General features: G+C 37.7%; 2 protein-coding genes across 8 annotated transcripts in view; one reads left to right on the top strand and one right to left on the bottom strand.

Moving 5' to 3' along the window:
• The window catches only part of PPFIA2 (PTPRF interacting protein alpha 2), a 347,812-nt gene extending 334,712 nt beyond the window's left edge, over positions 1 to 13,100 (top strand). For all 7 annotated transcript variants that reach the window (XM_064450229.1, XM_064450234.1, XM_064450219.1 and 4 more), the window contains 8 exons: positions 40 to 69; positions 1,737 to 1,912; positions 2,759 to 2,856; positions 4,655 to 4,830; positions 4,925 to 4,993; positions 5,947 to 6,106; positions 7,819 to 7,911; positions 11,656 to 13,100. In XM_064450229.1, the coding sequence (XP_064306299.1) occupies positions 40 to 69; positions 1,737 to 1,912; positions 2,759 to 2,856; positions 4,655 to 4,830; positions 4,925 to 4,993; positions 5,947 to 6,106; positions 7,819 to 7,877 (768 nt within the window). In that variant the 3' untranslated portion in view covers positions 7,878 to 7,911; positions 11,656 to 13,100. The remainder of the gene's footprint in view (positions 1 to 39; positions 70 to 1,736; positions 1,913 to 2,758; positions 2,857 to 4,654; positions 4,831 to 4,924; positions 4,994 to 5,946; positions 6,107 to 7,818; positions 7,912 to 11,655) is intronic.
• Positions 13,101 to 16,192: 3,092 nt separating this feature from the next.
• The window catches only part of ACSS3 (acyl-CoA synthetase short chain family member 3), an 89,243-nt gene continuing 81,556 nt past the window's right edge, over positions 16,193 to 23,879 (bottom strand). The window contains exons 12-16 of the mRNA XM_064450263.1: positions 23,100 to 23,181; positions 22,003 to 22,125; positions 17,530 to 17,629; positions 17,275 to 17,450; positions 16,193 to 16,978 (exon numbers count right to left, since the gene is read on the bottom strand). Of these exons, the coding sequence (XP_064306333.1) occupies positions 16,913 to 16,978; positions 17,275 to 17,450; positions 17,530 to 17,629; positions 22,003 to 22,125; positions 23,100 to 23,181 (547 nt within the window). The 3' untranslated portion in view covers positions 16,193 to 16,912. The remainder of the gene's footprint in view (positions 16,979 to 17,274; positions 17,451 to 17,529; positions 17,630 to 22,002; positions 22,126 to 23,099; positions 23,182 to 23,879) is intronic.

Genomic DNA, 23,879 nt, shown 5'->3' with positions numbered 1-23,879 from the left:
TTTACCTGCTTTACTAATTGCTTCCTGCTGATAACACAGAAAGAGTCTGAAGAAGGCAGCTGGGCTCAGGTATGACCCTTTTACATGATTTTCTTGAATGCAAAGCTAATAATAATGTAATTAACAATGTATCAATATGCACAGAGAAGTATGGCATTGTGACAATACCTCAATAATTGAATTATGATTTACACATTTTAGAGTTTATCTAATACAGAGAAAATATTCTCTGGACAGGTTTGCTGGGTAAAGCACAGAGAGGTACATATGCTGTAAATAGTTTTCTTAAAATAGCTACCTTCCAGAGACATCTTCCACCTCCCAGCTAAATCTAGAAAAAATATACTCCTTATTTTCGAGATTAGGCTAATAAAATAGGCCAAGAGTTTGAGATCTAACATTTCTAAAATTACACCAAATTTATTTTAGAACAATCGTATAAATCACACCCAACTATCAGCCTACAAATAGTCCTGTATAATTAGGAACAAAATTTTTCGCTTTAGTTAGAGTATCAATTAATTTTATTTTTCAACTTCTTCCTCTCTCCCTCTAATACATGCACACTTTTACACAATCTTACTGTCTTTACTTATGCATTAATTTTCTCTTCAAAATCTCACAAGAACAAGAGATGAGGGGACTACTTTTTCCCCCATAGAAAATACATCTGGCTTGCACTGTGTTATCCTTTTGTCTATAATGACAGGAGACATTAAAAACAAAACCAAAAAGATAGTTAGGCTTGAAAGACATGCTCAAAGCTGAGCACAGCCTATTGAGGAGGTGTTAATCTTGCAATTTGCGAGTCCTCTTTTCTGTTAAGTTTTAGGATTACCAAAAAAATTGACAGTAGTGAGATGTAAAAATCTATTTTGCATCTAAATTGTGCAACCCATATAAAAATAGCTCAACATGCATGTGGGGTTTTTTTCATACACTTTCATCTTCACCCTATTGAAATTTTATCTGAACAGTGAAGTAGCTTAATGCCTGAATGCTAGCTTCTAGGAGGAATCTGATTTGCTCCTATCCTAAATAATTAATTTATTGAGCTCCACATATGATGCAGTTAGATTTAAGCTGTTCACAGCTGAAAATATCTCATTAATAGAATGTATTTGATCACCGGCTCTGACTGATGGTGAAGACTGATGGCGAATGTAAGCCTGGCTGACAAACAACTGAAATTAACTTTTAGTCTCAAAAGGCCCACAGGTGTGTACCTGTGAAGTGTCATTAGATCCTGCTTAGGAAATCCTAGCCCCCACTAAACAGTGACACAAACTTCAGTTGACTCTCTGGGGCCGTGTTTGTATTGCCAAGTTCAGTGTAGGATTTGCCTAGCATAAGTATTCAAGAAGGTCAACTGAAGGCAAGTAACATTATGAAACAAACACATTTTGGTTATGTAATAAGTTTGCTTGCCTTTAAAACTCAACATTTAAACTATTATTTCTTATTACAAAAAGATTGCTTAAAATTTAAAAAGATAGCAGTTTTGCCTGTTGTGTCTTGTTTGCTATCAGTAACATATCTCACAGTGGCTTCCACCTCCAATGTCAGAATCATGTAAAAACAGAATGTTTTTTTTGTTTTTAGTCAGGATTTCTAAGCTAGGAATTTCTACCAGAAGCAAGCATAGCAGATAAATATTCTGTCCTCAGTCTGTGGTGCAACCTTGAACAAACTCAAGAATTTATTCCCCCTTTTCCTCTTTTTTTTTTTCCCTGTAGACCCTGGCTTATGGTGATATGAACCATGAATGGATAGGTAACGAATGGCTCCCCAGTCTGGGTTTACCTCAGTACCGAAGTTATTTTATGGAATGCCTGGTAGATGCGAGGATGTTAGATCATCTGACAAAGAAAGATCTGCGTGTGCACTTAAAAATGGTGGATAGCTTTCATCGGTATGTTTGCATAAAGACTACGTGTATAAAGACTTTTATGTCTGATATAGGACTCAGTGCTGCACAGAATAAAACGACTTTCTGTTGTTCTGGCTTGGAAAACCACACAGAAAAGTAAGTGCTAAGTGTCAGATATCTGAATTGAGAGAGATTCCTTCGGTAAGAGCAACCGCATTACAACTATGTCTCTCAAAACTAAGGTATTGGTACAGATAAATTTCATAATGAGCAGGGAACCATTAATATATAAATAAAGCCTTGACAATACAGAAACAGTAATAATTTATTAAGTAGTTTAAAGTATCAGAAAATGGTAGACTAAGATCTGAACCCCTGAGATCTCATAATAATGAAAAGCTATTGTGTGTAGCGCATAAAAGCTGTTAACAGTACAAGCAAATTGACAGTTGTTTGGGTTATCCAGGGATAAGCCAGGAAGCTAAATTGGAAATATGGAAATAAAGGCATTTAGACTTCAGGGAGAATGATGTTTATGTGACAAGAAGTGGATTTTTTTTTAATGTACTGTCATATTTGTCACTTTTTTGAGGCCTGATTTGACAAAACATTTCACGCTCGCAAGGGCTGACCTTTTCTCAATACAATTTTTGATATTTTGGGTTTCTTATGCTAGAACATTTATTCAACATATTCATTTTGGGTTTGTCCATTTCATTTTTGAAATCTATGTTTTTTTAATGGTTTTGCTGTCCCCTCTGTCCTCAAGATTTGCTACATGGGCATCATGAAACACCTCATGTGAAATGCAGGAAATACATCCTACATATGTTCCCATCTTCAAAATTATCTTTATTAACTCTTTAAATGTTTCTCTTTAAATAACAGAACAAGCTTGCAATATGGAATCATGTGTTTAAAGAGGTTGAATTATGATAGAAAAGAACTGGAAAAGCGAAGAGAAATGAGTCAGCATGAAATCAAAGGTGATAGTTCCTGGGAATGAATACTGGGAATGTTTCTTGTTTTGAAGCTTGACACTATTAACCCCTTGTCATGCCATTTTAGCAAAGCATTTAAGCATGTGCTTTAAGTAAAACTAACGTAAGTCCATCTGTCCTCAGATCGCCTTAAATTAGGCACAGTTAAGTACTTCGCTAAATTGGGGCAGTTCTGAATGGCGGTTTGATGATACATACATTTTGCTAAATTGCATTTTGGGGACAAATCTTATCCCAGCCTCTTTTAGTCTCAGAAGCAGAAGGCCAAATAGCCAGTGGGACATGCTGGAGTCAACACAGGGTCAGGACCCTAACACTGCTCCTGCTTTTGAAAACCTTTGCCTTTTATTTCTTACTTCAAAATGTGTATCATAGAAAATGTTGCCTGGAGGGGTGGCGACTGAGGCAGTTGATTGGTATATAAGAATAGTTCCTAACAGAACTGGCCTTCTTAGAAGGTTTAACAGCTGATTTAAAAGTATTTTTCTGTGTAAAGCTCTCCAGAGCAGTTGCAGGCTCACTGCATGGTTCCTTTTATATGTAACGATTAGGGTTGTTGGGTTTTTTCCCATTATCAGCAGTGAATCCTTCGATTCCTTTAAGCATTTGCAGCTCTAGTGAATACAGTAGTTAGCACTTCTCAAGCACAATGCCAGTTGGAAGAGCTTAAAAAAAGGGGATGAAGAGGAGGAATGGCTACAGTGAAAGCGTGCATTTGCTCAAGGCAGATGATGGCATGCACCAATGCAAAGACTTTGACTTGGGTGTGGAGACATCAGTGTCAGTCAGCCTGTGTGTGTAGCTGGAGACTGACCTGGGGGAATTAGGTATTGGTCTCAAATTCTGATGTTGCTGCAATGCTAGTCACCTCTAGGACAAGGGTAATAACCCATCGCCTCCTTCACCCAGCCTTCATCCCCTTGTGCATTGGTCAGTTAGCCATGGTCCCAGGTCTCAGTGATCCCTGGCTGCCATGCTGTGTTTCAGCCAATCCTGACCCCAAAGTTTGGGATGCTCTTGGTCAGGTGATGGAGAATGCCTGCTCCCAGAACAGCTGCATTAGCTGGACTTCTTTAAGGGCTCAGGAAAAAGCCTCATCACTTAGTAACACAAAACTCAGTGTCACATTTCCCTCTTGCAAGTATAAAGAGCGGTAGAAGTAACTTTCTTTTAATCTTACAGGCAGGGTAGGATACTTTTTTATAACAGCAAAATCCTCAGAAATGGTTTCCTAGCTCATTTTGTTGCCTTAGCTTTATAATTGGCATGGACCTTAACAGTCTAACCAGCTTTCTGAACTAAAAATAGTTCTAGTCTCCAAAATTGTGAACACACAGTTTGCTTTATGGCAAGTTATAAAATGGTAGGTGCTGACCTGACTCTCAAAATGTTTAGTACAAAACTCTCCAGTGAAGTCTTGAGGAACAGATATTTCTCCTGTGTCCTTGCACTTTTAAACTGTAAAATCTTGCCTTAGAATTGAAAAGGGTATCTGTAGGAGGTGGGCAGAATTGCATTCTGGAGGTGCCCTCTGGAGGCACCTGTCTCCTTTGGAAACATTATTTAGAATAAACCTTTAAATTGAAGGAAGCGAAAATCACCGTTTCCGCCATACCTTGGGTTTTGAATAGGAGATATTGAAGCAATTAAAGCTATATAAATAGTTTGCTGGCATTCCTCATTTGAGAAATAAAGCAGTGTGACGTCCACAGTGCATGCACAACCTGTATAGTTCAGATGTTATCGGCTATCAGGAGACTGAACCAGTGTTATGTCCTTACAGATGTGCTGGTATGGAGCAACGATCGAGTCATACGCTGGATACAAGCTATTGGCCTCCGAGAATATGCAAATAATATTCTAGAAAGTGGTGTACATGGTTCACTTATAGCACTGGATGAAAACTTTGATTACAGCAGTTTAGCTTTATTGTTACAGATTCCAACACAAAACACCCAGGCAAGTTTGCTCATGCTACTTCTGGTTAATCTGTACCCATTATTGCCTTTTATTCCTCTTCAACCATTTTAATTTTTTACTTTGATATCTCTAGGCACGGCAGATCCTTGAGAGAGAATACAACAACCTTTTAGCACTAGGAACTGAAAGACGACTTGAGGAAGTAATTAATTTTATTTTCAGTATTTATAAAATATCACAGTAAAATATAAAAATTAAATTTGAATGCATGAAGACATGTTAATTCACATACGGTTAAAAAGTCAGTTACAGCTTTAAGAAAAAATTAGGAAATGCCAATCAAGGTTTTTAAAGTAACCTCAGTATGGCTACATCTTCTTATCATCCTGGATGCTAAATTTGGCACTGCACTCTTACCTTAAGAGAACATTTTCCGTAGAGGAAACATGGAGAAAGGAGCAGAAATTTCACTGGCTAGAGCAAGTGGTGGCAGGGGGGATGTCTGTGCAACCTATTCTTTAGGACACTTACATCTTTTCTTTAAGAATAAAGAAGAAAAGCAGATTTTTGGTGGGGTTGGGTTTTTTTTGGTTCTTCAAAGTTCATCAGTATATACTAGAGTGGGATTGGGGGCAGTTATCTAGGATGGGGAATCTCAAATCCACCTATGCAAAATATTCATCTTAAGGTAAGAATCCATTGCAAAAATGTTCAAATTTTGGATTTCTGTGCGTGAGGAAGAATAACACTTGTAAGGGTTTGCTGAAAATCTGAGATGCCTGTGAATTCTGTGCATGCACATGAGTGTTTAATTCTGTATTAGCACTTCATGTAAGCCTCCTAATGCAGTAACAAACCACTGCGCTTTCTGTCACTGTATGTGGAAGAGATCTCACTTTTAAGAATGTTCTACTTAAGCTGATACTAAAACCCTCTACTGTATCAAGCCAGAGATTTAAGAAAAGTTTTCCACCCTAGCATTTAATATTTCTAAAGTATTTACTTTACTAAAGCATTGCAGTTACTGGATGCAGTGCAACAGAGCAGGGTAGCTGTTGTGGAATACGTTTGTCAGTGGGAGAGGCAGCAGACAGCAGGATAATTAATCAAAAAATTTCATTTTGCTTTATCGAATACAACTCTGTGTGTTGACAGAGCGATGACAAGAACTTCAGACGTGGCCCCTCCTGGCGACGACAGTTTCCTCCGCGTGAGGTTCACGGGATCAGCATGATGCCAGGCTCCTCAGAAACGCTGCCAGCCGGGTTCAGATTAACCACAACATCGGGGCAGTCACGGAAGATGGCGACTGATGGTATGCAGTCATTTCTGCACTTACTGTTGAAAAGCAAGAGGCTTATTCTAGCATGCTCAATTGACTTTTAGTGCATGTCTATCTTGCACCAGAGTGCCTGCGTTCGTGTTACTAGGATGAACGGAGTCTGGGAGAGTCGAATTAGGGAATGGAAAAGCACTGACTTGGCACGCTATTGATTTTTTCCAGGTTTGCTTCAGACTGTCAGTGTTTATTTAAAAAAAAAAAAAAAAAAAAGGGGGGGAAAAGGCAATCTAGCCATCCTAGGTCTGCAAAGGAAACATTCAGAGAGGAATTAATTTACCGACTTTCATCGAAGATTGTGTATAATATCTAAGCAAATTTTTCATCTCATTAGCCTCTCTAGCAGGTGGATTGTATTTTAGAGCATGAACTTAGGAAGGGCTATCACCTTTATTTTCCCATTTGACTTTCAAACTAACTAGCTTAGCCTTGACCATCAAATAACTCAAGTTGCTAACGACTAATAACAATTAGGTGGGTAGTGTAGTTAGCACATGCTGAATTTCAGGTACTAATTAAGTCACTGCATACCAGTCTTAATTTCCTCTAGATATCTTTTAATTTCCAAAAGATGCACTAACACAGCAATGACTGGAAAAGTAACAAGCAGATCATAATTTAAAAATAATTAGAATTAAAAAATCATTGTAAGAGTGTAGGGAGAAGGGACAAATCCCATCGCAGCTATTCCTTCAGGTATATGGATGATAAAGCCATGTATACCTGCCTGAAGTTCTGAGAAGTACCAGTACACAGATTGGCCCATTTCAATACTGCTGTTTATTTCCTCATGAGAGAACTTAGGTGTATGATGAGTAGTAGACTTGTCTCAAAGTAATTTAATACACTGCTGGTGGTGATTACATTCTCTACCTCTTGAAGGAACTTGGTATGACAATATTGCCATCTGAATTCCATTAAAGTTTCTCACCCTTAAAAACAATGCTTTATAGGTGCAATTAGAGATAGAATAATTTACTGATTGCATCACTGAATTCCATTGACTCCACTGCTCATGTGCATGCTTTGCTTTTAATCCTGCACTGTTTAGAAATCATGAAGCTGTAAGACAAGAATCCGTTCCAAGGCAAATTCCATGTAGAAATAAAGGTACTAGTTCCCTAGGCACTTCCATGGCCCACATCATTACTGTAGTACTAAGAACCTTACAAACATTCACAGATTTCATCTTCTAGCCATGCTGTGATGTAGAAGATATGATTCCCATTTTACAGATGGGGAACTAAGGCACAAGGGAGATTCAGTGATATACTTGAGGTCTTCCACATAGTTTATTATTGAGCTGGGTACTGAACTCAGTAGACTTGAAGGTAGGTAGCTTTGAAGACCTACATCTTCATCCAGGATTTGGCTTCCTGTCTCCCAGTGCTAAGACCGCTACAGTATTTCAACAGCATGATACATACAATATTAGGACTTACAACAAAATAAAGACAAAATTGAGGTTTGAACTGCATTCACTTAAGACAGATTTCAGTATCTGTCATGAAGATGACATCTTCATATGAGATGTGAAGAAACTGAGTTCTGAACCGTGCCCAGATCATGTCATAGAAAGCTACAGAGCAATTTAATAGCCACCCTTCCAGTGGGAAGCAGACTGATTTATTTTCTTCGTGATTCTAAAGAGGTTCTGGTTTGTTTCTTTTTTTTTTTGCAATTTGCAGTTGCTTCATCACGACTGCAGAGGTTAGACAGCTCAACAGTTCGCACATACTCATGCTGACAAGGCCTAGCAAAGAAGCCAGCACTGAATTGTTGTGAGTATTCATAAGGGGCCATCATGAAAGCTCTTTATAACTGTACACTACACCCAGTGTTCCTTGGCATTATTCAAGCAAGAGCCAGCATGGAGCAGAGGACCTAACTCAGACTCACTTGGGTGGTCATTGGTCATTTGATCACAACAGTCTCAAGCTCAGTCCAGGAGATGCTGTGCTGTTCTTTTCCTCATCTCAAACAGCAGGTCCTTTCTGCTTAAACCACTTTATCAGATAAGACAAAAGTTTTCAGGCAACTCTGTTCAGATGAGAGACCAGCAACCATAATGTATTTTGTACAGTCTCAAACTTAAAGCTAGAATTGGAGACAGCAGTAGGCACAGGGAGTGAATAATTTACTTTATGAAAACTTGAAGTAGTTCTACCAGAAGCTAGGGAGAGACAGAAGAAAAAAAGCTGGTAAAGCAGAAGAGATTTACCTTTTTTTTAAAAAAAAAAACAAGAGATATGGCTCAATTTAGATCATCATGTAGCTGCATAAAGCTAGAACAAAACTTCCCCTATACAGAAAATCTTCCAAAGTTATCTATTACAGAGATTCTTGCACTTCTCAAATAATTAAGAATTGACCAGTGGGGAAAAAAAGGCTATTCTGAGCTGGATGCAACTTTGGATCAAATCTAGCACTGAAATTCATGTTGCATTTCTCACCACTTATCTTTTGAACAAGGCTATGAATCTCACAGATTCACTCTTCCAGAGTTCTGTGGAAATACACTGTTTTCTGCTACATCATAAGTTTTGCAAAAAATACTAACATGGTGAGCGCTTTCATCAATATGGCACCATTTCACGCTAATATTTTTCAGTAAAGCAGTTTTATTTTCCATTTAGTTACTCAATGGATTGTAGGGCAGATGGAAAGAATATTTGGATAGCACCAAAACCTCACCAGGCATTGAACATGCTCTTACATATTGTAGGCAAGATACACCAGGATCTGCAAGAAAGTCCTTTTTTTTAGATTCCCAAGACTGGGAGAGGCTTGGGGCCATCAAGATTTCACTCATTCTGGGCATGTTCAAAAAGTGCTTAGGAACAGCAAGAGTTACCATTGGAAAACAGTTTGCTCAGAATCCTGCTGATGACATAAGGCTTAAGATCTTCACAAGACTGTGAGAGTATAAAATCTTAATCTAGCAGAACAGGAAGCTTTTCATGCCACCACTGAAAAATAAGCACAGGAGATTATTTTTTTCCTAAAATAGGTAAGTTTTTTCAAAGGTGATGATGAAGCACGTAAACTATACGCATCTTTTTATGTGTACATGTGTATAGATGAGAGCTTGGTGTTATGCCAGTAAAGTCAATGACAGTACTGTCACGGGGTTCAGTGGGGCAGAACTGATAGCAGAGATGCATCTTTTCTTCTACATGCTTCAAAATTGCAATGTTGAAAGCAATAAAGTATGACCAAGAAATGAAACTTAAACACCAAGCCATCTATTTGGCCAACAGTAACAGGCCAGGCACAGGAGGTGATAGTTTCCAATAGGTTTGAAGAGTGCAACAAGGGCAGAAATTGAAAATTGGTATGTTAACAAAAATTAATTTAAGATTATCCAAACTGTTTATTCCCACTGTATTCAAAAATTATTTAAAAAGTAGCAATCCACAAATGGAAGTACGGTAGCAAACCTTGCTGGCAGTGTATGTACGTGGGCGTTGGGTATTTTGAGGAAAAAGATGTTTATACAAAGTTATACAAGATATACAAGTTAACTTCAATTTCTATAGGAGTATTGGTGGTGTTTCAAGAATCAGTGATATGTTTCAGATCAGTACTTGCTGCTTGTCCCCTATTCTGCCAATTACATTCTAATCTTAAATGCTTGAGATGCTCTGTAAGAATATCAAATTTACATCCAAACTGCAAAGGCTAATATATGAGGATGACTGACACATACACTACTATTTCATTTCACTTACCATATACTCCTTTTAGAGAAGCAACAGGATGGTGGGAACTAAAACTTAAGTATATGCACTGTTCCTAAGTGCAGTTTCAAAATGTCATGCAAGTTAGAAAACAAAGAGCAAGTTAAAATAATTTTGGATTTCAGTAAATTATATAAAAAATGAAAAGGTTTCCTTCACTATTATATCAAACTTGAAAACAAACAAATTACCTGAATCTCAGGGATGAACACATGAACAAAAACTGCTCATATGGGGGATGTGAAGTTGGTTGAAGGGCAACAGAAGAGTTTTCAGAATTTTGTGAAGAAGCTGAGCAACAGTTTCTTCGTGGAAGGAACCGATTCATACTTGGACAAAAGGGAAGATTATCCATTACAACATGCGTGCTGAGATTTTTCAGATCCAGGCCAGACTGAGACCCAGGCTTGTAACACCTGGCCTAAAATACATCAGTAGTTGTGTTACTCTGGTGCCTAAACTTTCTGTGTGCATAGAATCAGGGACTGATAGCTGGGTGAGCTATTGTACAACAGCAATGTAAGAGATTTTTTTTAATACTAAAGGGGAATACACATATGAAGAGCAGACTTATGAGAGCTGCAAACAGGTTGCACGTGGAACAAATGAGATGGCCTGTGATCACAGCAGGCTGCTAATACTTGCACCCTGCTACTCACCTTTCTTACAGAGAATGTCAAAACCTTGTATTTCAAAATAGTTTATGCCAACACCACCAATTAGGTACAACCTTACAGTGTCTTAGGGTGTTTCTTCACAACAGCTGGGTTCATCTCATATGCTTTCAAGTTGCATTTCAGGTATTTTTTAAAACCATTTGTTGAAACCACCATGACAAGCTGCCGGAAACTGTGAACTGGCATTCTCAGAACAGTTACATGAGCCTACTCTGTGCAGCCTTGTTTGAGTGCACTCTCCAGATCAGAAATTTAAGAACATTTAAGACTGCTGATGTCTGGCCATTTAATCTTGCAGAGGAGTTTACCACAGAGCACAAGGGACAGGTCAAGCTCTCTGCTGTGGTGGCTGTATGTTGCCCAGCTGAGCATCTGCAATGCTATTACACAGCCAGTGGATTTGCCAGCCACACTGTCTAAGCTTTCCCAACACTTTTCTCTTATGAAATACTTGTCACCACCAAGTCAGAAGGCTCAGCCAGGACAGTTTCATTGCTACAGGCTGGGGCAGTAGAACATACTAGTTTCACTTTTCTTCTAATGAAATGTCAAAGCAGATTTGGTAAAATCAACTATGTACTTTATCAATGAAGGGTTCCAAAGAGGATTTGTAAAGATAGCTAGAGAAGAATTCCAAAGAGGTGTGAATGATAATCTGGAAACAGCTGGTCCATAGCGAAGAAATTGTCAGGGTGGAAAAAGATAAATGCTTTCAAACTGCAGTGAACAAGGAGAATCACAGAGTAAGTCAACAAGGTCTATACACCTAAAGCGTGTGTTCAGCCTTCTGCCAAACAGGCAAAAGTGTACAGGTGCAGGAAACGAACCCCAGTGCTGAATCAAAACATTAACAACTGTAAAATGAACATAAGCACAATTTTGTTTTGATCTAGGACAAGCATACGTTAGTAAAGATTAAAATGCATTATGAATAGATTTATGTTGCAGATCTAAACAAATGCCTGTCTCCCTCAGATAGTCAAAACTCATATTTTAGTAAACCATGCAATAGCTTACTTAGTGGTATAATATTTTCTGGTGTCATTTCATCCTAGACCAAATTAGAATCAAAGAATCTTGCTAATTAATGTTTATTTTTTTCCCTTAGATGTCATCTCTTTCTTCTACTTTACCTGAAGTGCACTACCACTACTTAGGAAAAAAAAAGCATTAAAACTCTCTACAAGAACAGGGTAATAGGGAAGAAAACACATAAGGTATATCAGACAAACAGATATGATATTCCTTTTATGTATTGGTTAGTTTAAAACAAGAGTAAAAAAAATACTGAAATTACTATTAAAAAAGAAAAACAAAACAACCTCCACCTATCCTCTCAGCATCTCTGTCATCAGAAATTTGGCAGTAGTGCACATCCAAAGCTTTTATCAAATGAAGCCACTCATTTTTACATTGTTCCATCTGTTTTATTGTAAAATACTAGACATTTACGTATTTACTGTGTATGTATTTCTTTTAAAATGTGTAAGTCTTATGTAAATGGATATAAATATGATTTTTTAAAAATAAAATCTATGGTACATGGGGTCTCAGTGCAAACATTTGACAATACAGTGTCAATAATACTGTTTGTATCTTTCCATTCCACCATTTTTACAGTTTTTGGATTGTAACAGTCAAATTAATATGTTTAGCAGAGTTAGAAGCTTCAACATGTTCCTACTGAGAAAATCTGCCAGTATTTAAGCTGAACACCTGCCTCTGATGATGTATAATAGAATGACATAACCTGGACCTGGAGCCAAAATGGACCTCTAAAGACAAAATGGAAATGTCAGATATCTATAGAGAAGCACCATGATGGCTCACCTCTTAACAAATAAACCCAGAAGAACTGTTTACAAAAAAAAAAAAAAAAAGGCAATTTAATAAAACATGGTTTATACAAAAAGACAAAAACTTTCTTCTATGTTACCTGCGGACCAAGAAGAATCTTGCTTTACCAAGACCCACCTTTTCGTTCCAGGATCTTCAGACACCAGCCAGCATTGGAAAATTAAATCTAATATTTGCATAGAATCAGATTCTCGTTTCCAGATATATTCAACAAAGAAAATGAAAGAAAAGAGAAGCCAAACCCCACCATTTCTTCATTATAACAGGGCATTAGACAGGCTCCTGTCTAACGTTATGCTTTTAGCCAAGATGGCCTTGCTGAGACTTCACAGAAGTCAGTTTTATCAGAGGAAATAACTGAAAGACAGAGTGATTAATATATAGTGTATAAAAGTTTAGAAGAGCAACTATTACCTGCTGTGGCTTTATTTGGTGGTGTTATTGTTGTTTATTCTTTGTTTAAATGGGAAGTTTCAAAGTAAGACCTACTTAATAGTCATTTACCTATTTGCTATTTTTCTGCTGCTTGATCTTAGCTCAAGACCTGTCTTTTAGTTATTTCTTTTAGCAGTTTGATCTGCAATGTTTGCACGTACATAAACATTTGTTTTGTCTATTTTCATTCGGCAAACTTCAGTCAATCAGATGGTGAAAGATTTTTCTCCCCCAATGTCAATAAAGAAGAATTCAGTGCTATTTGTGTTTATAAGTCTATTAAGCTTGGTACGTAGTAGCATTAAAATACTTGGATGCCAGATACTTCTCGTAGCTAAGCATAAGCACTAGCAGGTATGAGTTACGATGGATTTACTGGTCAGAATCTGCCACGAGAGGGAGCACTGAACTTGCTGATGGGTGCGATACGATGGCTTGGGTTAGCACACAACTGTACAAAGACATGGCTCTTTAACGTACGGTTCTTTGAGCTTAACCGACATCGTTGCTGATGTTCCTTCTTCTCCCCCCCAGCCTCCTTTCGGATCCTTTTAGTCCAGAATGTCACAAACTAGAGCAGTCCAACCGCTTCTTCAGTGGTTGCAGTATCATTTGAATACACTTCCCCTTGTAAGCGCCAGCTCCCGTTTTACAGGATTTCTTTTTCAGCCGGAATTGTCACAGCTCACGCTCAAATTCAGGGGGCAGAGGGGAATGAGGTGTGTTGGGGAAAAGAATGAGGCCAAAGCTGCAGGTATCCTGCCCTAGGAGTACAGCACCCCCAAATTATTTATTCCTACAGTAGAAGGAAATGGACCAGAAGAATTTTAAAAAAACTTTTCAAAAGACTATTATCGTGACTTTGTTTTTGATCTAAGGCTAATATATAAAACTCTCCGAGTACATCCCTGTCTCCCCCATACGAGCTGAAGCTCTACGCTTACCAGCTAGAAACTGGCTTTACTAAATGTTGTCTAGTTGTCTCTGACCCTTTCAGCACACTGGGAATAATTATTACATCAATCTCTTCCAGCCAAGTTTCAGTAACTCCCTGACCATTCAAAACCTACCCACATGCTTCTCTCTAAAAACAAGATTAAGAAAATCAGTGCTCTCCTACCACTTGTTAAATGGGCTTGTTCTTCCTTGACAGTACAACCAGGTTGCTGGGCAGCACCAGAGCTGCGCACAAGAACGACTACTCCTTCTCCCTTCCTCCAGCTCAGCACAAAGCTAAAGCTGTAGACAAAGCATTCTGCAATCACAGTTCCTCAGCAAAAGACTCCTCTGGAAAACAAAATCAGTGCCTGTGAAACAACTATTTTTCCATACTGTACTGCTGCAGTAATGTGGCTTTCTTTGTCTGTGTTTTCTGAATGCTGATGAATGACACATTTGGCATTTCTGGAATCCTCCATCATGGTACCAGGGCAATAGCAGAGTGAGTACACCTGACCACTCTGCCCCTCTTTTTTATCCCAGTCTTGATCTTAAAGGATTCCCACCAAAACAGGAAAAAAAAAAGAAAAGAAAATAAAAGAAAAAAAGCAAATTTAAAATGAAAATAAAAAAGCTCAGGCTTCCTTAGAAAGCAGAAGTTATTACAAACATTTTTGTTATGGACACACCTTAAGAATGCTAACTATTCAAGCTCTTCAAAAACCGTTCAGAGTTGTTTCTCATCAATATTAATATAAGTAAACAGCCCCTCAGAAAGGTAAGTGCCTAAATATCCATTATTAATGTTGGTTTGAGGTTTGTTTTTAAAAAAGTCTGATATTAATTCTTTCCTCCTTAAAAAAAGAGCCCCAGACTAGAAAACAGGTTACCTTTCCTTACAAGTGAAGAAACTGGGGTAGGAACATGAGATATCATTGGCAAAACTATAAAGATCTAGGAAATTAATTCTCTTCTCCTACATCCTATTGTGTATCTTTACTAAAGGCCTTGTGCTCTCACTAGTTAGTTCCCCTCCCCTGCTCCTGCAATTGCAGCATGATGGCTGCAGCTGGGATAACTACAAACACAATCAACTTCTCATCTCAGCTTTCATTATACAAAGAAGTAACGGCTGTGCACCTCGTGAATGTGCAGCAGTTTCTCTTGTAGCTTCTCACTGATTTAAAAAAAAAACACAAAAAAACAAACAAAACAAGCCACCAGTGACAACTCCCAAGATCTCTCACTTGCCCTGTGGCTGTTCAGCATAGATAAGTTGTAGCACTGTGAAACTGAAAAATACTCAGCAGTCTCTGCAAGGCACTCCATTATTTGGCATGGGCCTCCTATTAAAGCCTTGGTACTTGAATAATCCATCCAGAAGAAAATAGTATCTTCAACTAAGTGCAGCTTATATAAGAAGTATTTCAAGAATGTTATCAGGACATCTCTGAGGAGCAAAATTACTCCCCCACATAAATCACTAACCTGTATAGTTAGCGTATCTACAATAAAGCATCATTAGCCTTTACTCAGTCTTTAAATGCTTTCGTTCTCTGTTCAGATGTTGATTTTCAACTAAATCAAACAGCTGAGCAGGGCAGCTACCTTATGCAATTATTTGGCAAAAAAACCCAAAGTGCAGCACAGACTGAAACTAGGCTGTTTTATTATATGACTGTATGAACAGGTTCAACATGGTTGGCTCAGCTGCATCCAGTCCCTAGTGGAAAAACCACATGGACATTTTATTTATTTCCGATGTTACTGGTAGAGCTCATTGACTCTACAAAAAGGTCACAGGCACAAGGCAACATCAGGGTATGGCTCATGTTAATTAGCACCTATCTATCACCCTTCAGCTCCTACATCAATCTGCTGGTTTATTTTATCACGTAACAGGGCTATCATCCTTACTTCTACCCAACAGGAGATAACAGTATTTCTGGAGTCTTTTGAGGACACACTGCAACAGCAAAATATGTCTAGATTTAACTTCTACCTTAGTTTAGCCTAAGTACAGAACCTTTCATACCAGCATCATCTGAATGTGCGTATTGCATTTCTTCCTCTGGAAAGTATTGCCGAGTTTGAGTAACTTCTCTGCTTTTAAATTTCTCCATGAACATGTATTTTAAAAAGGATTTTTACATTTATTATTCAATTAAGAACCTGCAGCTTTATAAGTAATGCATGTAGAGAGTGTATCCTCCATCCCTGGTTTGTTGAGAACCCTGTAAGTATTTTTAAATGGCCTGTAAGGTCAAGAACAGGCTGCCTAGCACCTGTATTTTCTAAATTTCTTGGTTATGTATATATCTCAGTAATTCTGAAACATCTAATTATGCCAGCAAAAGCAGATTCTGGTTATTCTTATCAAAACTGATACAAACCACAACAAAATTATCAGAAAATGCAAAGGATAAAAGCCTGCCTTTATTGAAAATACATGGTTTTCATTGAATATTGCTCTGGACAAATCAAGATTTTTATAGATTTGAAAGCCAGAAACTATCTATCGTTCTACAAAAAAGACATTTCAGAAAGTTATTGAGTAAAAACATTATAGAAATATAATTTGTAGCAGAAAGACTTCGGGGGGGGGGGAAATAAATGGAATCAAGAAAACTAATTTTAAAAATCTAAAATTGATAAAAACTTAAAAGACATAAAGGCTCATATTTTACAAGTGCGGACAATTTATGTCTGCAATAATTTTCACGTTAGAATTCCTATTTTATTACTGTCCTCAGTTCATGACTTACCTTTTGTAAGCTCTTTTAGCCAAACTCAAGTTACTGGTCACATTATACAAAAATGGATTGAAATGTAAGGTTACATGACATCATACAAGACAGAAAATCCGGTAACTCCTTCCCTTTATGGCTATAGAAATGTATGAATTCTATTTGCAATTCTTAGCAACCTTAATATCCAGCATGTAATGACAGCATGCAGAGACTTCAGTGTGCTTCATTGGCTGTGACAATATGGTGAAGAATACAGTAACATTTCTGAAGTAAAAAAATTTAGTACCAAATCATTACTAGTTTTTAAAATGTGGTATTTCCTAACAGAAAGTCTCTTTGTATACTTCAGTAACTGACATGTTTGTTATCAACGTATTATCCCATTTAATTTTTCTTTAGCACTTCTTCAATGTGTTTAAACACTCCAGCATCTTCAATTGTTGGTGTTATCTGAAAAGGAAGAATAAATAGAAGCATATGATAGTAGATTGCAGTCCTTCAACGGTAAAATGGAATTTCAGTCAGAGAATCTTCTAAATCTAGCTTTTGAATGCAATCAAGAAAAAGTATCTGGAAAACTCTGGAATGTGAAAATCTTTTGGGTAAGCTACAGTAGAAATAAAATGTAATGTACTACCTGAAGTCATGGACCAGTTGCAGAATGGTCTACAGAACCGAAACCATGATGATGTGTCTTTGGATGTGCACGTGTGCCTAATTCATTAAAGCATACCTCTCCAACTTACCTTATATGGTTTTCCACTGACAAGCGCAGAAAGAGCTGAACGTGGTATCTTGCCAGAGCGTGTTTTTGGTAGCTGTTTCACAAACGCCCCCTTCTGGAAAGCTGCTACTGGACCAATGTTAGTTCTAACTCGCTCAACAATCTCCTCCAAAATCTTCTCCTCTTCCGTCTTTATACCTAGTGAAGAAGTTCATATCCTTTAACCTTTCTGGGACTATTGCAAGTCTTAGTAACATCAGTAGCAGCGAGCTCTCACCTTCTCTCAGTACACACAGCGCAAATGGAACGTGTCCTTTTAAGGGATGCTCCTGGCCTACCACAGCACAGTCTGCCACAGCGTGATGGAAGAGGACACACTGAGGGACAGAAAACAAGGCTAAACTGAACTAATAACAACAGCACATTTCAGTGAAAAAAATTCCATAGGCACGGACAATAAAAAAATAGACTTATTTCTTACATTTTGGCAGCAAAAAGTATTTAATCAGTACACCTCAGGATTCCAATTACACATGTTGCAGATGTACCTGTGTGTATACTTTCATGCACGCTTACGTGTAGTTTTGAAACAAACCTAAGAAATAAAAGCTATGGCAGCACAAGATACAAATACAGAACAAAGCAAAGCCGATTTCCTTACAGCTTTGGGAGAGTATCACATCTTTGTTCTTGTTCGTGAGATCTTTGCTGGAACAAATAACATTAGTCTAACATTACAAATAACATGGAGTTAAGTGCACGGAGTAAGGTCCAAAACCACAGAAGCACTCCTACTACAGGGCTATAAAGTCATATTGGTTCATTCTCTCTGGCCCCTCTATCTTTTTCATTCTCTGCTGCACAAAGGCACATTTTCATCCAAAGCCAAATACAGGCCCAACCTCAGCCTGCAGCCAGCCTAGTTCAGCTCAACTCTCTTGGAAACATTAGGTCTCAGCCCCCTCAGACAAAAAGGGAATTAAATGAGAGTCCCCCCCTTCCTACTATGCATTTACACATTTACACAAGTGATGAACAGAAGCACTAATATCTCAAACTCTTAGGGAAAAAAAAGTGAGAGATTCTCTTTTCTTTCCAATTAGCTAGATGAGGTTCTCACTTCCTGGAAAAAAGTCACAAAGATGTCTCAGTACATACTGAGAAGTACGTTACACTGGGACAAAGTTGGACTTAAGATACCAGCAGTTGTGAATCCTCTTCCAAAGCAACTGGCTTTTTTCATGTAGTTATCAGTGTCCCTTGGGGCATCTTGCTGTCAACAGAGCTTTCAACATATCCTCTGTACCCAACCACAAAGAGGACCTAACATGACCCTACACATAGGCCACACAGAGGCCATGTAATGTGACGGTGCATATTAGTTTATTTGTGCATACAAGGACTATACGTTTGCCAGTAACAGCTCTTCACATACTGTGTTGTCAAAACCAAAGGCAGTGGGATGATAGAAAGGAAGACTAAACTAAAAAAAGTTTTAAGAAGAATAAAGGCGCTTTTTTTTTTTTTTAAGTAGGAACACATTTGCATTGGCTATTCATACAATGGCATAAGCATGAGGAAGAAGACAGGAGAAAAAAAACTTGAGGAAGGAAAAAGCTGAATCACTGCTGTTCCAGTTAACAAAAAGAAGGCTCTTGTGTGACCTGGTTGTGAAACTGATGGTGGAATGAACAATTCAAAGGGTCTCCCATAATAATAATCCTAAATGCAGATTTCACCACCCTTAAGATTTGCAGTCAAACCAGGAAGTAGTTTTTAGCAAAATAAATCTGCACAGAGTTTTTCTTGCATACTTTGAAAGAAGCTATACTCACTTCAGAAACTATGATCCCAGAAATGTCCCATGCTACAAAAAAGCAAATGGGAAATACTTAGCTTAATATTAGAAGCATGCTCTATCAAAGTACAAAAGCACGACCATTTACACACACCTTTTTAAACTGTAGATTTTTCACAGTAATGAAATGGGATGTGCACAAGCCATATCTAGAAGAGCAAGTGCAACAGCCTGGAGTTAGTTCCAGCTGGGCTTATCCGAGAACTGGAAGGGCAGAAAACCCTGCTGCAAAAACACTGAAGTTCAATATACATAAGTGCATTTGAATCCAGATGCAGTATACTTTGTCCAGAATTGTATCCAAACTGACAAATCATACAGGAATGAATTTTATGCAACTCCAAATCTCCATGGTATTTCAATGCAATACATACACCTATAAGCCTCGGTCACTTCTAGTCCAGAGCCTCAATAATGCATTCCATTTCCTGCTATATCTGACTTCTTGACCCTGACCACAGCAACTTGATTGACAGAATAAAAAAAGAAAAAGAAGAAAATGCAATGAATTACAGAAGAGCAAACTAGTGAGGTCTACAGCCAGAGGAACTGTGCTTTCCACAAAAACATAGGAAAAAGATCTGCAGTAATCTGACATTACCATTAGTACCATAATTACCCACCAGGCATCAACAGGACCCCTACAGTGGAGATTTATGTGTTGCCAGCCCGTTTTGTAGTAGCTTGTTTGTGTCATTCCGGTCTGTCACTTTTTCATACAAGTCTTATGTTAAGCTGGAATATTGCAGTCACTGCAATATTCTTCTTCACTAATTTATCCCAAAATCCTGTCAACATGTCTTTGATTTTGGGACAGCTAATTTCAAATGACTGAAAGTGTAAATATTAATTTAGAAATTTTTGAACTTTGTAAAACAGCTGAAAAGATTAACAGAATCAGCACCAGACATTTAAAAACTGTTTAAAAGTAACAAAAAATCTCAAGAAAGTGAAATGACATGCCTGGAATGATCATTGGGCATGAGGATGGATGCCTAATGTATCAGCAGACAGAAACCTCACCATCAGGAAGGGTTTTTCTCATGCTGAATTCCTTGATTTCAAGTCTGTTGCCTCAGATAGGCAAGATTTGATCTGGGCTTTTTCAGAAAGAGTCAAAGCAAGTTGGGATACCATAGATGTACAGACAAGAAAGATGGATGGATCAACCCAAGCTGAGGTTACATAATGGCTAACATTCACTGATTGGCAAGGTAAACAGTAATACCTACTGCACTGCAGCGAAGATGAAGCCCCAATGATACTAATAGACACCTTAGACAAAGAAACTAATTGTTTGGAACATAATGAAGCCGAAATTCTTAGTCAAAGCACTAAGGAAAAACTTGTTAGTCTTGTAATGCAGCTATAATGTAAATGCAGATAATACACTTGCTCAACAAGGTGACTGTCATTTAATTAGACGGCGATTCAATGAACCTCTAATTCTGTATTTACTGATCTTACTGAAGAGCTAATTGTGGTCTTGTTAATGCTTTCCCATTTAACTAGCAATTTGCTGTGCATGCATTAACAACACTCTTGTTTTTTAGCTTTGTTCAACAGGTGAATAGAAAAGCTTCTAGAATTTTGTAGTGATGAAACATTTCTTGTTCCTAGGGGAAAGACCTAACTAGGAGGGAGAAAAACAGAGACACTGAGCTCAGGATGACGGATACAAAGGTAATACAGCTGAGGAGGTGATTCACTTCATTTGTAAAACTAGCATCAGATTCAGCCTGAAGCAAAGAAGCAATGCCCAGCTCAGCCCTTGAGCAGCAGAGCGGTAAGGGGTGGGGATGAGATTCCCTGCTGCGCTTTAGTAGAGCAACACAGAAAACTGTCTTCAAAGGGAAAAAGGTTTAAGCAGACTAAAAGCCACCTTTATGGCTTCATAGACTCAAGTCAGGACAGTGACTGGTTCAGCTCCCTGGCTGACCGATCCTCAAAGGATTGCCTATGTTTATCTGAATTTTTTAATTTCTGTGTAATCAGAATTTCTTCTATTCTAAGTTTTCTCGCCTTTTAAAAAAAAAGTCACTAGACTAATAGACATTATAAAGGAAAAATGACTAACAGATTAGTTTGTGATTCAGTGAACAGTTAAATTCAGAGTTCTTAGAAGTGTATTTTTCCCTTGTACATGCCCAGCACACCCTTTCCTATACTCCCTGAATAAGCAATTGATATGTAATCAGGGAAATTTGTAACTGGCAATCAATCACAGCAGTTCCAGAGAGGTGAGTGAACAATGATATGAAATTCCAACACTATTCTGAACAACACTATTTCCACATTTTTAAGTTGCATGGGTATTACACCAATGAATTTCAATTTAACAGCTGGGGGTTTTTTACAGAAATTTTTGTTGGTCATTTGGCACTGCTCATGCAATAAGAGACAAAACAGCTCTTAAGAAACTGTGAAGGAAACTCTTCAAATAAAAAAAAAAAAAAGACAATGTGAGTTTATGTGAACTAAAAACTGTATTTTAGGAATAAAAGATTCTACTCCTAAGAAACTACAGTAGCTGGTGAAACTACTTGGCACACTGACCCTACGTTATCTTAATGTATTCCCCCCAAAATATGTTATCAGAGCTTACAGGAATGCTTTCCATGTTACCACAGCGCCCCTTAACTCCACCTTCAAATGTCAATTCATTCCTGTTTTATCAATCCAATGGTACAAACTGCTTATTGTTGACTAAGTTTATTATGGTCCCGGAAAGCACCTTAATAGCCAGGACTTGCAATTAATGTTTTTGTTAAAGTACCAGTGCAAATGCAATCACAAAAAGCAGAAAGAAAATGAGACATTTTGTGAGATTTTCAGTCTCAGCTTGCTTCATTCATGTTTCGCCCTTCTATTTTACTGTCAGGCAATGCTCACCTCTTCAATTGCACCTGCTGAAATTCTGTGTCCGGCAACGTTGATCACATCATCAGCTCGAGACAGGACATACAAATAGCCATCTTCATCCATATAACCTGCATCCATAGTATCATAATAGCCCTAGACACAGTACAACCAAAAATAAACTCAGAAATACTACTAGGAACATCCATCCATTTCCCGTGAAACCAAACAAACTGATTGTTTCAAATTAAATATATTTTTGGAGCCCGAGAGACTTAATTCTCTGATATTTTTCATGATTCTTACATTATAATATACTGTGCAGCTCCCTTTCCAGAAAAGGTTTTGCAGTCTTTGTTAAGACAGAACAGAAGACAATACATAAACCTGGATTTTTTCCCACTCTACTTTCTTTGACCCCTTACACCTTGGAGAGGGATGTTGCCTGAATCTACAGGAGGAAAGTGGAATTTTCACAATACAATGACAGTTGTCAAATTACCCCAAAAGATATTTCTGTTTGCTGGATCCTAACATACATCATCATCATCATGCAAGCGCACACACACAAAAAATTTGCCTGATGAATTCACTCATTTCCTTTTATTGAGCCAAACCTTCCATTTTGGACATTCACATAGGACCAATCGATCAATTTCTATAAGGAAAGGAGGAAGCCAGTCCTTGGATAGTTCATCTGACAAGGCAATACCTAATTCAGTAAGGAGCCTCAAATGTATTTACATGCATAGTGGGCAAGGGTATATTTTGGACTGATACTAATTTAGAATGACTGCATGTCAAGAGCAGAACTGCATTTGAAGCTATGCTAGTCTAAGGTTGCAAGGCTTATGTCTTTTATTAGATCAAATGACATAAAACAACTTTTATATTCAGAACCTTGAGGTTTACGTCTTCGGTTTCAGATCTTACAAAAGAAAAAAAAGTGCGCCTGAAAGCTTAAAGTACGTATGAAGAAAGTTTTAGCTTGAAATGTTTGTAATTCTGTAACACATATATCAAAGACCTTCCATTAAAATATAATTTTGTATGTTACCCAGTTTAAACCTACTATCATTAAGTTCTGCAGGATTACCAAAAGTTTATCTAATTCATTTTGTAATTCTTACTGGAAATTTTTGGAAATACAACTTCTGGAATGTTTCCTGATTTTCCCAAAGACCCGAGAATGCTCCAGGAGGCAAAGGCAACCTTAAATTAAAAAGAGCAGTGTGAAGTAGTTAGAAACACAGATATAATGAGTACAACTCATGCTTCCCTGCTCATGCTTTCATACTTTAAATTCAGATAAACAATCATTGGCTACACAATCAGAAACAAGTCTGTTTAATAATATGCTGATAACAGATCAAAAAGACCATATATTTGCTGTGGTTTGCACATAGCTCCGAACTATATCCGGACCATACCTTTTATATAGCATAAGCATCTCTGGCAGTCAGTGAAATAATGTTTGGTCCACTAAACACTATATACTGTACTATAAGTATGTTATCAGCATTCATCTTTCAACACTTGCAAGGATGAATTATCTGTCAGAAATGTGTGCATACATGCTATGATCTTTATTGTAGGTATCTCTCTAACATACACACATATGTATAGACATATGAATTGAATTACCAGATGCACAGATCTTCAGTTTCTGTAAAAAGTTGTAACTCAAACGACTACAGTCATGAGAATCTGAATAAAATTGCTTTGCTTTTCTATTTAAACTGTACATAATATTGTTGGAGGAGTTCTTTGAAAGTATATTGATGAAAGTCACTTTTAGAGCTTTCTAAAGTAACTGGACTTTTTTTTTAAGAAGTGAAGTTGTAAAATTTTGGATTGTTTTATTAGTTGAAATTTCAATGCACACTGTATACCCATTCTTCAGTCAAGGA

Source organism: Phalacrocorax carbo, chromosome 1, assembly GCF_963921805.1.
Source record: "Phalacrocorax carbo chromosome 1, bPhaCar2.1, whole genome shotgun sequence".
NCBI classification, from domain to species: domain Eukaryota; kingdom Metazoa; phylum Chordata; class Aves; order Suliformes; family Phalacrocoracidae; genus Phalacrocorax; species Phalacrocorax carbo.
This window is presented reverse-complemented; position numbering and strand designations above follow the sequence as displayed.